The 14151-nt window shown below is 45.2% G+C and overlaps 1 protein-coding gene across 1 annotated transcript; it reads right to left on the bottom strand.

Moving 5' to 3' along the window:
• Positions 1-8010: 8010 nt before the first annotated feature.
• Positions 8011-13286, bottom strand: LOC142777158 (uncharacterized). Its single transcript, XM_075881482.1, has 2 exons — positions 13089-13286; positions 8011-8815 (listed from the first exon to the last, which is right to left on the bottom strand). The coding sequence occupies exons 1-2, from the start codon at positions 13107-13109 to the stop codon at positions 8438-8440; spliced, it is 399 nt and encodes a 132-aa protein (XP_075737597.1). The 5' UTR covers positions 13110-13286; the 3' UTR covers positions 8011-8437.
• Positions 13287-14151: the final 865 nt, after the last annotated feature.

Raw genomic sequence — 14151 nt, 5'->3', positions numbered from 1 at the left:
CGATGCCGACCGTTTCTCACGTGCACCGGTAGAAAATACCAACGCTGACCTTGAAGACGACGACACTTTTCTTTCTGTCGTATCAGCGACCCGCTTGGCTGAGCAACAGCGTCGTGACTCGGAGCTCATCCCGCTAATTGACTACCTGGAAGGAGGCAATTCTCGCCCTCCTCGAAGCTTTGCACGCTCACTATCCTGCTTTTGTTTCCACGATGGAATGCTTTATAAAAAGAACTTTAATCCTGCACAAGCTAAGTATCTGCTTGTTGCGCCAACTATGCTCCGTGGTGACATTTTACGTGCATGTCATGATGAGCCATCGAACGGACACCTCGGCTATACGCGCACGTTGCAACAGATTATACTTTCCTACTACTGGCCACGTCTCGCAAAGAGTGTGAATAACTACGTTCGCACATGTCGCGACTGTCAGCGACGTAAGATTCCACCTTTTCGACCAGCGGGACTACGGCAACCAATAGGCCCACCAAAGGCGCCCTTCCATCAGATTGGCATGGATTTGCTGGGGTCATTCCCCACGTCTTCGTCAGGAAACCGGTGGATTGTAGTCGCTACCGACTACTTAACACGCTACTGTGAAACCAAGGCACTTCCAAAAGCCACTGCAGCAGACGTAGCCCAATTTTTTGTTAACAGCATCGTCTTACGTCACGGTGCGCCAGCTGTTGTCGTAACTGATCGTGGGACAGCTTTCACTACAGAGATGCTGCAGGAAGTCTTGCGATTAAGCCAGCCAGTCTGAGAACTGGCTAACCTCCCTGTCCTTCCTCATTTAATCCTCCTCCTCCTCCTCCTCCTTGCGACTAAGTGGCACTAAACATCGTAAAACAACGGCTTACCACCCGCAAGCCAACGGGCTGACTGAACGACTCAATAAGACAATTGCAGACATGCTGTCAATGTATGTGGGCATCGATCACAAGAACTGGGACGCCATACTTCCATACATCATTCTTGCATATAACACTGCTGTTCAAGAAAAAACCGGTTTCACACCTTTTCGCTTAGTCGACGGTCGCGAGGTCAGGACGATGCTCGACGCCATGCTCCTGTCCGACAACTTGGGAATATACCACACGGATGCCGCCAAATTCCCGCAGTGCGCAGAAGAGGCCCGTCAACTTGCTCGTCACCGTATTCAACATCACCAAACTACAGATGCGCGCCGCTACAAACTTCGCCACGGTGAAGTCATTTTCAAGCCTGGTGATGAAGTCTGGGAAGGATCCCTATCCGGCAGCGTGGCCGTTCAGAAAAGCTTCTTCGCCGCTACTACGGCCCATTACAAGGTTGTACAACGTCTCAGCGACGTCACTTACGAGGTTCTCCCAGAAGGCACTTTGAGACGTTCTCGTTTCTCCCCGCAAACTGAAGTGATTCACGTTTCATGGCTCAAACCACACTTTTCGCGCTGTGAATCGCCCGTGAGTGACTGACTTTATTGGTAACTTCGCGTCTGTCTTTTTGTTTCATCTTTTCCTTGCCATCTTTCCTATTTTTCTTATTTCTCATTCAACTCTTGACTTCAGAACCAACTACCTTATTCCGCCTTACGCCATTCATTTTGCTTGCATGGTAATTTTTGTCTCATTTTCTTTTTTTTTTGCCTTCATGTACAGCATCGAGACGATGCTTCTTGTGAGAGGGTGTAATGCCACAATTGCTTAACGAGCTACTGTGGCTCATACTCGTTTTCGGCTGCAAAGAAGAAGAGAACATTTTCGTGGCTCTGGTTCGGGTGAAGTCCTGGCTGTAAGTCTTGTTTTGCTCGTGAATATATATATATATATATATATATATATATATATATATATATATATATATATATATATATATATATATATATATATATATATATATATATATGGCGTGTACGTGGCCGGTGCAATAACCTCCAATGTGACTGCAAGCAATATAAGGTCATCTTCCTGGTCGACATTGTCAAGTATCGCTTGTGATGCGACAATTGGGGCTATAGTCCCAGCGCCCACAATAGGATTGCTGATCTCGGTAAGCAAAGTTTTATTTTGCAGCCGTTGTGCGTTTTCCCTTTTGTGTGCCCTGACAAATGTGGCCTCTCGTATACGGAAATCGGGTAATCTAGTATTAAAATGTAAATTTTGCGACATTAATTTGTTAAATTTAGTGCTCAATCGGAAATGACGAGTTTATCGTGCAGCACATATTACTCGCTTTGCCTGCACGTGTCAGCTTACAATCTTTTCACAACGTTGTTAGGTAACCAGTGTTACGTACCATGTTCTGGCTCATGTGGCATTTTGCTTTGTAGTCTTTGTGCTAAAAGAGTAGTCTGTCTCAGCCTTTATTCAAACCTCACTTAGGCACACGATAAAAAAAAAGACGGCTTTGCGTTCTCTCGGTCGCACACTTGGGCGGCCTCTAGCGCTCTTTACGACCAACTTGCCCTCCTCATGTTAACTCGAGCGCAGTCGAAAACCGATGCTGATATGAGTGGATAAGCATCTACCGTATTCGCAAAACGTGAAAGACGCATTGATAAGTGCTCAAGCGGCAGATGACATTCGAAAAGAGGACTTGGACAAATGTGGAATGTCTACCAAATGGCTGCATTTAGTGTATACAACTCTTTTTTATCTTTGATATTCCTAAGTACAGGCTGCTCTACTGGGAAAAATAAACGTTGCTGCACCGCCTGTATACGTACACAATGACCAAACTTGGGTACAAGGAGGCAGGAAGAAATGTTTCACCTGAAAGAACTGGATAGTGCGCATGTGCTTTCTCCTATAATATCATGTAACCGTGTGCTTTTTCGCAGATAATGAATATGGTTCAACAACTTTTAAAACATGAAAAACCTAACCCACATTGGCTGTTTTCAAATCTATTGCAATGTTTCTTGGCGTTTTTTAAATAAAAAAGTTTGATCACTAATATGCAATTAGTTGGTCAAACTTTATTGACAACGATTATTTGACCAGATGTTTAGAGGTTCTAAAATAAACATTTTTTCCACAACAAAACACTGCAGTTACTTATTGTTATTTAATGTATACTTTCTCATTTTGAATAATGTTCGCATTGCTCTTTCTAACTAATTTGTTTATTTTCTTTGCATCCGGACGAGTGTTCGAGCCTAAGCTCCTGTATGGACTGTTCGGATTCATGTACTCCAAAAAGCTTCAAATATTTTTCACAGAAATTACAATGCACACGCAGGTTTTACAGACATTTATTGATTAGAAGATTTGTTCAACACTAAGCTAAAAAGCATGGCCAGCCGAAAAGCCTGTCTTTCTTTGAGGGCGCTTCTATTTTCGAGGTGAATGAAAGGAAAATGCAGATTGCTGCATTGATGGGATATGAACCCACAACGCCTGCTTGTCCATTGTGATGTTCTTCTCCTAATGAAAGAGTTATTGTACGAGACACGGAGAAGTTCTATAAGGTCAATTCCATGCAGTGGTCTGCTGTAGTTGTCATAATGGTTGGGATTCAAGGTTCACAGTATAACCTTTCTGTTTAGAAGTTTTTCAAATACCTTTAGAGACAAAAACACGCTATACCTCTAAAAAAGCTACAATTATAGAGGTTGCTAGTTACCTTTTGCTTTGAAGGTTTCTCTGTTACTTGGAAAAATACCGTGACTTATGCAATACAAGATACCATACTAAAAGGAAATACATAAACTTTAAATTAGACAGATACGAACCTTGAAAATTTATGCCTCTACTATAGAGCTTACGTGGTTAAGAGTGTAGCGTCGCAACCACTTGGATAACTACGCACGCGAGAAAATCACAGCATTAGTACAGCATTGCATTAGTACAGCAAGTTGGTGGAAAAGGAAAATAATCGTCAGAAGGAAAGTTGTGACGGTAAAGAGAGAAAGAAGCACGGGAGAGAGAGAAATACATAGCTGGAAAGAGAATTTTAAAGGTAACGAAAGGGAAGAAAGACAGAAAGAAATAGAAGCGAAGAAAGAGAGAACTTTGATGAGAGAGAGAGAGGAAAATAAAGACAAAGAGGTAGAAGGAGGAAGCAAGAAATAAAGATAGAAAGGCATGAAAGAAAGATAGAAAGTGCGAGAAAAAAAATACGCAAAAAAAGAAGGCAACAAATAAAATGTCAATAAACACAGAGACGACAGAGATAACAGAAGAAAAGAACAGAACGAGAAATAAAGAAAAACAATTAAAGCTTCTTCTTAAAGAGTTGAACGAAATAGCGATATACTGCCGCTGGTGTGTACTTCAAACACTTATATGTATGACATATTTTCGAGCTTGCTATGCACCCACTATGGGGCCTCAAGAAAATAGGCGCAACAATGTGTGTCCATTTTGTAGTGGGTGACTGGCTTTACATCGTGAAATCAATATGATATTCAAATTTTCTGATACCCGATGGCAGCACTTGTACCGCGAATTATTAGTGCAATATTTCAAGTTGTATTATGAAGCACATTTACAGAATGCGTGCGTTTCTAAAGCACGAGCGTTATTTTCACTGTATTTCCAAGCAGAGTAAATGTTTTTCAGTGTATTCATAAGCAGGTGCGTGGCTGTGTGGTTGAACACCTACTTTTATCGCCATTTGGACCCAGAATTTTTTGTTCTTTGCTTTGTTTGCATCTCTCTATTGTGCAGATGATTTTTCGCTCACAACTAACGACGCCGACAACGAAATTTTTACTATACGAGCTCCTTAACACAATCACGAAAGAAAAACAAAAACAAAGAATGCCGCCCTGTTGCATGGTTGGTGCCACTATTGCAAAGGTACCTTTACTTTTTTTATACACTGAACCTGCGGAAGCCGGCCGTAAAGGGTCAACCCTGCCTTTGCCACCATCATAAACTCACATGTACCACAGCATTTGCGCCAATCCTACCACCCACCGCTACGGTGTGGCCTTTCATAACACTGCACATGGGTAAGAGAACGGGTACAGAGAACTAGAAAGAGAGAAATAGAAAGAAACAGACACACGGGAAGGACATGTAATGAATTTGTACGATTTTTTTTTCAGGACGTGGAATTTGCCCCCACGTCACTTCGATCCGAAAGCGAGCGTCCTAATCACGTAGCTATACAAACACGCTACAGCGGAGTACAGCCCAACCTTGTACAGTATATTGTAGCAAGGGGGCTAGAAATGGAAATGAACGGGAGGAGTGTTGTATTTTGGAGGAGGATAGAAAGCAAAGCGCAGCACAGGAAGAATGATGAAGAGAGGAATAGACAGAGCAAGAAAAGCAGAAGGCAAGAGAGATAAAGAGAAGCCTCAACAAAACAAAGCAAATGGAGAGAGAAAGAAAATTCAGAAAGAAAGAGGAAGCAAGCCACGCACTACGTTTCATAGATTGAAGAAAAAACAAACAAACGGTGGAGACATCAGGCGCAGCCCCGGCTGTGTAGTACGTAACCTAGTCGCACCAGATCGGGACCAGAGTGTCACAGGACGTCCTGAAAAAGGGTGTGGCACCAAGAAGGAAGCTGCGCATCCCGAAGCTCGCCGTGGAGTATACGCGCGCTGGCGGGTCCTACATTGCTATGTCAAGCTTTGCGTGACTTAGTAAGCAATTCTATTTTAGAGTGAAAGCTGGTATGAGATCGCAACTCGGGTCACGCGCGGCGCCATATAGTTTTCCGCGGCCCCCACCACAGGTGTCCTTAACCACTTTGCATATAATAAGAAAAAGAAACTGGTACTAAGTGGACAGGGGTGCTCGAACCCCCGTCCGCGGTGTGTCAGCTCAGTATTCTACCACTGAGCTACGCTGGTGCTTCGGACTTATTCGCAAACTTGCTTGATGTCGGGAAAGGTATCGTGGTAATGGGAGTAAAAAAGCATTTTAGAGCAGCAAAAGAACAACCAGGTGTCAGACAATGTGAATATCATAACGAGTGGATTGTCGAATGCTCCAACCATTTACAAAAGCTTGTCCTTGATCACCAATAACTGTAGCGCATACCCACTTCAGGCGTGATTCCTCATCGTGGTCAGCCACTGCATGAACGATTGGCATGAAATTCCTTGCAAGCGTTTAGCGGATACCACGTTTCTCAGAAGAACAACAAAGGATAGCATATAAAATGCCGGCTTATTGCCCCGCCGCGGTGGTCTAGTGGCTAAGGTACTCGGCTGCTGACCCGCAGGTCGCGGGTTCGATTCCCGGCTGCGGCGGCTGCATTTCCGATGGAGGCGGAAATGTTGTAGGCCCGTGTACTCAGATTTGGGTGCACGTTAAAGAACCCCAGGTGGTCAAAATTTCCGGAGCCCTTCACTACGGCGTCTCTCATAATCAAATGGTGGTTTTGGGACGTTAAACCCCACAAATCAATCAATAAAATGCCGGCTTACTGTGTGTATCATTCTTCTAAAATCATCACGTGATGCACTTCTATACAGATCTACGATATCGTACCTTACGCAATTTTTTATTTTACACGCGCACGCACACGCGCGCGCACGCACACACACACACACACACACACACACGCGCGCGCGCGCGCGCGCGCGCTCTCTCTCTCTCTTTTACTTTTCCCTCCTTTTGCATTCATGTGAAAATTTAGCTGTATATTTTGATACATTTCTTGCGATTACTTTTCGACAGAGACCATCAATCCTAAGGCCATGCGCTTAGAAATTGTTGAACGGTGAAGATCCCCAGAGTCAAAATTTCTTGAGCTCTCCACTGCTGCGTGTCTCAATCATACTGTTGTTTTGGGACGTAAAACTTGCTATATACAGTAAAACTTGCTATATACAGTAAAAGTTGCTATATACAGCAAAGGCAAGAACACATAGCAGCATGACATTCTTAAAATGAAAAGCAAAGTTTTATTGCAACACCAACCTTTGAGGCACACACAATTGGAAACCTGCAACAAATTTTTAAACACACACACAAAACAAACAATACTTCCACGGTGAAAACCTATGAAAAACACACAGAAAGCTCATCGGGTGAGGGAAAGGCAACTCTTAGAACAATGCTGCAGTGTACAAAAAAAAGCACAGAGAGAACCCGCGAAGACCTCGAATCAGTTTGACCAGTTTGCTGGGTCTTGGTTTTGATTGTTATTCACGAGGACGGGTAGCTACATGAAATACACCTGAGTTGGTTTGACAAGGTATACTTCAATTCTGTCATATGTGCATTGTAAGCTCTCAACTTGCTTATGGGCTGATATTCACAAGATGCACAGAAGACAGAAGACATCGCCCGGTGGTCTAGTGGCTAAGGTACTCGGCTGCTGACCCGCAGGTCGCGGGATCAAACCCCGGCTGCAGCGGCTGCATTTCCGATGGAGGCGGAAATGTTGTAGGCCCATGTGCTCAGATTTGGTTGCACGTTAAAAACTACCCAGGTGGTCAAAATTTCCGGAGCCCTTCACTATGGCATGTCTCATAATCATATGGTCGTTTTGGGGACGTTAAACACCATATATCATATCAAATCAGATACAACACCTAGGTGAACCACGTGCCCCGTTTCATTTGTCACGTGTCTTCTCATCACCTGCGTTGTATAGCCACCAGGTAAAGGACATGTACATGGTTAGGCTACTAGTAGGCGGAAGACGGATTGCAGGAGTCAAGGCGGCGCCCACACGAATCCTCCTGAGCGCAACCTCTTTCCCGGTGGCTTAAGTCACCGAGATGAGATCGTGCTCAGGAAGATTCGTGTGGGCACCGCCTTGACTCCTGCAATCCATGCTACATTGGACATCCGGTGCACAGCCTCCCCCAACAACATGTCTATTCTGCGTTGCCCCAGCCACAGAGGCAACGCTTGAACACTTATTGGGAACCTGCCCTGGCCTTCACCAGGCTCGCATTCGCCACCTACGCGGGTTTAACCACCACCCCGGCTGACCACCTGACTTGACGAGCTGGACGCACGGTCCACTGCATCGACAACTCCCGGCCTTTATACAAAAAAAAACTTTTCTTTTTATTTATCTGATGGACATCCGGTGCACAGCCTCCCCCAACAACATGTCTATTCTGCGTTGCCCCAGCCACAGAGGCAACGCTTGAACACTTATTGGGAACCTGCCCTGGCCTTCACCAGGCTCGCATTCGCCACCTACGCGGGTTTAACCACCACCCCGGCCGACCACCTGACTTGACGAGCTGGACGCACGGTCCACTGCATCGACCACTCCCGGCCTTTATACAAAAAAAAACTTTTCTTTTTATTTATCTGATGTTATGAGGCATACTGGTGCAAAAAAAAAACTTGCAGCTGTTCACCCGAAAGTTGAAACAAGATGTAACATACACCTTCCACATCACACGCGCCTTGACCGGCATGCCTTGCGCTCCGAGTTGATGCCGACAACTGCTGCTTTGCCCGACGGCCACCTGCACACTCGAAAGCTTGGCAGCCAGGTCAGCAAAAACTGGAGCGTGATACTCCGGTCACCGGTTTAGGTGCCTCCAGGCCATGTCCAACAGATGCTCATGTGAAGGATCCTGGAGGAACTCGTTGCACATGGTGCAAACCTCACGGAACGCATTCCTTATGAAGTCGGCGAAGATGCGCAAGAGTGTCGGGCCGCGCACCACCAAGGCCACGATCAGAAAGGCCCCCAGCACGAACAGGGTGATGGCCGAGACCGTAATAAGCAGGCGCAACATCCAGAACCAACAAAAGAGCGCCAAGACCCAGACCACGTTGAGCATCACGCGTTGGCACATCGGACTGAGCAAGTCGAGCCACCAGAACCAGTTTTGCTGGGGAAGCTCGTGGGTGGCACGCGCGGCGCGTCTGCGTGCCTCCGCTCGGCGACGGCGCACCTGCGCATCAAGTAAAGTAATTGGCTGTTTTATGTACCTAGCATCTGCATAAAGGGAAAGCAAACGACAAATTGAGAGCGTGAATCACGCAAGGTAATTGTAAAGAGCCACAGCTGCAGAAATATGCTAGAAAAAAGAAACGCGCAAAGAGAAGTGCAGGTGGCTACGTCACCTTGAAGTTCCCGCACCAATCACTGTGAGGTGGTATATCGATGGCTGCCCTTAGGATGTACGTAGTTTGTAATTGCTAAAGATGAAGTAAACTGTCGTCTGAAGGGGCGATAATTTCAACGTACTAAATTTCATATTAATTCATTCAGCCATCGCCACCTGAATACCAGAAGTACTTTAAAACCCGTGACGTCACGTGCGGAGATATCGTCGTGAAATTTAAAAGGACTTTGAGCTTGATTTTCAACTTTACTAATGCACATATGACGGTGAATTATAGACATGAGAGTTTTTAAAGTAGTGTTTATTAATCTAAACCAATTCATATTTTAGGTAATTAGTGCCCCTTAATGCTATCTCCCGAACGTGAAAGCTTTAAGCATACAGAGTTTCTTATATGAAGTGGATCAGCCATCAGCTGGACTACAGTCGCTGTGAAGGAAGCCTACTTTTATCACTTCCTCTTCCGAACTCGTCATTTGTCATCGCCGATTGCTAAAAAAAGAAAAAAATTAGGACGTGCCCGCTTCACCAGTCATAATATATCTGAAAAACTGTAAAAGCTCTGTATCAAAATAAGTGCGACATGTATGTTTAAACTGGCGTAGTGCAAATATTTAATTTCAATTCTACGTTGCGGTTGAAATCTTCCGAAATGCCGAAATTCTTTCGATCACACCAGCATCGACAGTTTGCCACGTGACAACACAAAACTATGAGAAAACAAAAAACTAGAAAGTAAACAAAAGGAAGCTGTGTACGCGCGAAACGATAATTGATTTGTTTCCCTCTCTTTTTTTGTACTAGCTGCGGCGTTCGAGAGTTTCTTTGAACCTACACTTTTAAAAATATTATTTAAGTTATCTATTCAAAAACTCCAGAGTAAAACAGCAAGTGACGCATTACAGAGAAAGTAATAAAAAACGAATGAGCGAATAAAAGTAAGAGAGAAAGAGAGAAAGAAAGAGAGAAAGAGAGAAAGAGAGAAAGAAAGAGAGAAAGAGAGAAAGAAAGAGAGAAAGAAAGAAAGCAAGAAAGAAAGAAAGAAAGAAAGAAAGAAAGAAAGAAAGAAAGAAAGAAAGAAAGAAAGAAAGAAAGAAAGAAAGAAAGAAAAAAAGCTGTTCAGCACGCGTACAGTAGGCTGACACAAACATGAGCTAAAATATTTTGGCACGGCATTTCATTCGAATCCCTCGCGCGAACGCGATATTGATAATATTATTCCTTATATATCCACACTAAAAAATGACAGTATTGCTCCTGTGCAGTACAATACGATGAGCTGATACGACATGACACACTACGCGAAACGATTGCTATTTCCCAACAGGAACACTGTGTAGTAAAAGAGGCGCTGCACAACGCTCGCATCTTACGGGTCGTTGTCCACGACTTCCCGCAGCGATAGCGCACTAGATGAGACTGACAAAAAGCAAGAAGAACTGTCAGTGTTTGCCAGTTCTATAAATAGCTCGGCGTTTAATGTCCCCCCTCTCGTCTGACATAGGCTCCACAGTGTGGTAGGCGCTGAGCTGTTAAGAAGAAAAATGATGTTCGTGAACGCAGTGCTCATCAGGCAGTGCGTGGTCCAACCGCATGCAGTAAACCAGCTCTGCACTACCCTGGCTGTGCAGAGGAGATTCGACTGAGCGTGGAATATAGAAGAGGTCATACAGCACAACTTAACACTAAGAATGACAGCAGCAAGGCCAGTTTCATTGTACCTCGCATGAGGATGCCATAGTGTCACCTGCTTTTGTCCCATAAGTTTCTAAACACGTGCACTACACGAATCTCTGCGTCGTATCTCCCAGATAACGTGGGCCCAACTATTTTCGAAGTTATCGTACGACATATGAAGGGGAATCAACTACCTTCTGTTAGCAGGAGCCCTGTGCTAACTTTCCATTGACTATTTGGAGTAAACTAACCGAATAGTTAAGTACATGCACAATTTCTCTCTCTCACCTGAAAAATCTTTTTCGCATTCCATAGTTAAAAACAACGCTGCCACAGAACTGTCCCTAATCAACGCGGTACAGCTACAGCAGTGCCGCAGCTGCAACACTGCCATTTTATTTGCAGTGGAACTAGGCTCAGGCTTGTTACAATGCGCCCACTGTCAATAACCACAGCTCACATGACTTCTGTAAGCGATCGAAAGGGTAAGATGGTTTCGCTGGTGATTTTTTTCATTAACACAATGCTCTCGATGCATTCCTTCATTTCTACGTAATGAAACGCGATATCAGAACAAAAAATTAAGATACGATAAACTTTTACTCCGTATGGAAGTCTTCGTAATTGTGACACCATGTCCTGACACAGTGAGCAATTATTTATCTCATCAGTTATCCGACAAGCTCTATTGCGGGTGTTATACCAATGAGAAGATAGAGCCATTTTTGAAATTCATTTCATTGTATCGTGTGGTGGACGCGCCGCACGGAGCAACATATTGGCGACGAGGATGCGATCGTCGTAGTTGGTAAAGTCGATGTATGGCCCGGTAGGATTGGCAAATCCTCCGCAGAACTCGTAGAGGCCGATGACACAGCAGGGTTGGAAGCATCAAGTTGTAGCAGTATAGCAGGAGCACGAACAATGATGCTCGCATCTCGTAACCGAGTCGACCTGCAGAGCAGCAAGCTGTTGCAACGCGCAGTCAACGCGCTCGTCTTCCCTGGCATATTCCAACGCTGAAAGCGTCTCCCATCTGGATGAATGACCGAAGCAGGTCAGGGTCACGCAGGCCGTGTAGAATTTGGTCCGGTGTCATGGTATCTGCAGCGGTACCCAAATTACAGTCGTTGGCCAACCGCCGCAACGCTAGAATGAATTGGACAGCAGTCTCGTCCGGCTCTTGAACTCTCCGCCGGAATCGGGCACATACGCAGAAAGTGTCTTCAGGTGGCGCGAAGTATGCGTCCAGAACGGCTAAGGCCTGCTGATACACGTTGCAAGTTGTGCCATCTCCTGAAGCCTGGACGCCTTCACGCAGCGTCTGCTCGTCAGCAGCCTTGTAGTACGCTTGCAATCCCTCCACTCCAAGCGCGTTGAGCAGCAACGACTTCTTGGCGTCTTACGTAGCGTCCGGGCCACCGCGTCGATGTACACTTGCACGACGCGATGCCTTGTCTCCCAGGGAATCGGAGGCACGCCAGGGCATTGCAGGAACAGAGGTGGAGGAATTGCGGGGATCATGTTGCTGCCGAGACAGACCGTACGCGGAGGAAATAACGGTGGAGCCGCCCTACGTGTCAAGGTCTGCAGTCTTGTCAATCCGCCGAAATATCCTTAGATAGCATTTTGAATATGAGCCGCACAGCAGAAGAAAGTAGAATGAAGAATGGCTCCCATTTCGGCAGGATAGACGTGGCGCGACGCCGGTATGGTCTCAATGTCACGAACTGGAGATCCGCAGAAATGGAGTATCAGTGGGCTGAATCCAGGGTGCTGAACATGGTAGCACAAGTAGCAAATGTTGTATGCCCACCTCGGCTGGATGCATGTGGATCTCATCCTCGTCGACAATATGTTGCATCGTGCGAAGCTACACATACGTTCGAAAACCCCTTCATCCTGAGACTTATAAGCATCTAAGAGCCTCTCGAAGTCGGTATTTAAGGCCGACCCCCGTATTCTAGAGCGTCTCTTTACTCAATGCCCACCTTCACTAGAGAAAGCCGATGGGAGCGCCGTCTCTAGGCAAGACAAGCCACTGCATATCAGCGATAATCTGCTACGAGTTTTGAGTAGCGCAGTGTCACTTTCAACCGAGCAGCGGCACAGTGCTCAACATGGTCAAATGAAGGGGGAAAGTCGAGTCGAGGACCCTTTGTGAATACGGGGTCGACAGCAAACAAAGCCGGCTCTTAATCGAACGACTCGAACATAAGCACAGGAAAAACTCTCCAAACACGGCGCGTATGCCAATATGCGCCTAATGAACAACGAGAAACACTGCCAGAGAGCGCAGCCTTGTTACCACACTATGCTGGCAGCCGCAGTGACCACGGCATCAGAAGTAATCGGAGCGTGGTCTGAGACTACGCACAAGGTTCGAGGCTGCTCTAAAAACGCGTTCTATGAAATGCCTTACGTCATGCCTTCGGCGAGCCATCCCGATGTCGTTGGTACTGTTGGGCGATCGTCGACTTGGCTCGGGGAAAGTCGAAGGGCTGCGCTGATTAGGTCCAACGAGAAAGAGCTCTGGTCTGCGCCGTCAGCACGGGAGCGTTCGACACGTCGCTTCACGAGACAAGGGCGCGTGCACTGGACACTCGTCTTCTTCGTTTGTGCCTGCAGCTTCCAACGAGCGCGCACGAGGTGTTTTTGTTTTTGTCGCAAGTGTGATACAGAAACACATTTAGCGAGAAAGACAATGAAATTTGATGTCATTTAAACGCTCGAAATCTAATTTGTTTTATAGATTTTGATTTATTGATTTTTTCTGCACTTTTTCACGCTTTCTTTAAATTACCACTATTATTGTTCTTATTCAATTTCTCTCTTTTTTAGCAAGGATTGTATACAAAAATTTCAATAAAGGTACAGTGTGGCCAGTCCCCCTTGTGGATATGAGCCAAGATCTTCTAGGTGACAAGACAAAACACAAAACCCAAAAAAGGGCAGCGAAAATGCCAGTGCACTTATTGAGGAGAGTATTTTAGAAGCTGCCGTTGCTGAAGTGTTTCGCTCGTCAACATAGATACCTTGAAAGTACTACAGTGGAATTGTAGGTCTTTGATTTCTGCTTCTACTGACTTACTTTGCTTAATTAATCAGTTATATTCGAACATAATCTTACTACAAGAAACCTGGCTTAACCCTGTTAAGAATTATCATTTAAAAATTTTAGAGCATTTCGGTTAGACCGTCCAACACTAGGAGATGGTCTAATTATACTAGTCTCGAATAAATTTTGCCGCACAGCGAGCATAGCTTTTCAGCTTATGTCCACAGACTGTGAAATTTGGGCAATAGACCTCTGTCTGCCAGGGCACCACCCTTTTTCACTTATAAACTCATATTTTCCAACGTGTTTGCATAATACTCAACAATTAGATACTGCCTTAGCCAATTGCAAGAATGATTTCCTTCTGACTGGTGATTTCAACTCACATCATGTTTCATGGGAATTTCGAACAGACCTTTCTGGTACT

This window comes from Rhipicephalus microplus, chromosome X (assembly GCF_043290135.1).
Source record: "Rhipicephalus microplus isolate Deutch F79 chromosome X, USDA_Rmic, whole genome shotgun sequence".
NCBI lineage: Eukaryota > Metazoa > Arthropoda > Arachnida > Ixodida > Ixodidae > Rhipicephalus > Rhipicephalus microplus.
The sequence above is the reverse complement of the archived record's forward strand: the minus strand, read 5'-3'. Positions and strand labels throughout refer to the sequence as shown.

What these genes read in the sequence shown, in the direction of transcription:
- LOC142777158 (XM_075881482.1), bottom strand. Translation starts at nt 13,109, where the DNA reads ATGGCTCGCCGAAGGCATGAC. An exon ending in TGGCTCGCCGAAGGCATGAC is followed by an intron (nt 8,816 to 13,088) that starts GTAAGGCATTTC and finishes CTTGATGCGCAG; the next exon opens with GTGCGCCGTCGCCGAGCGGA.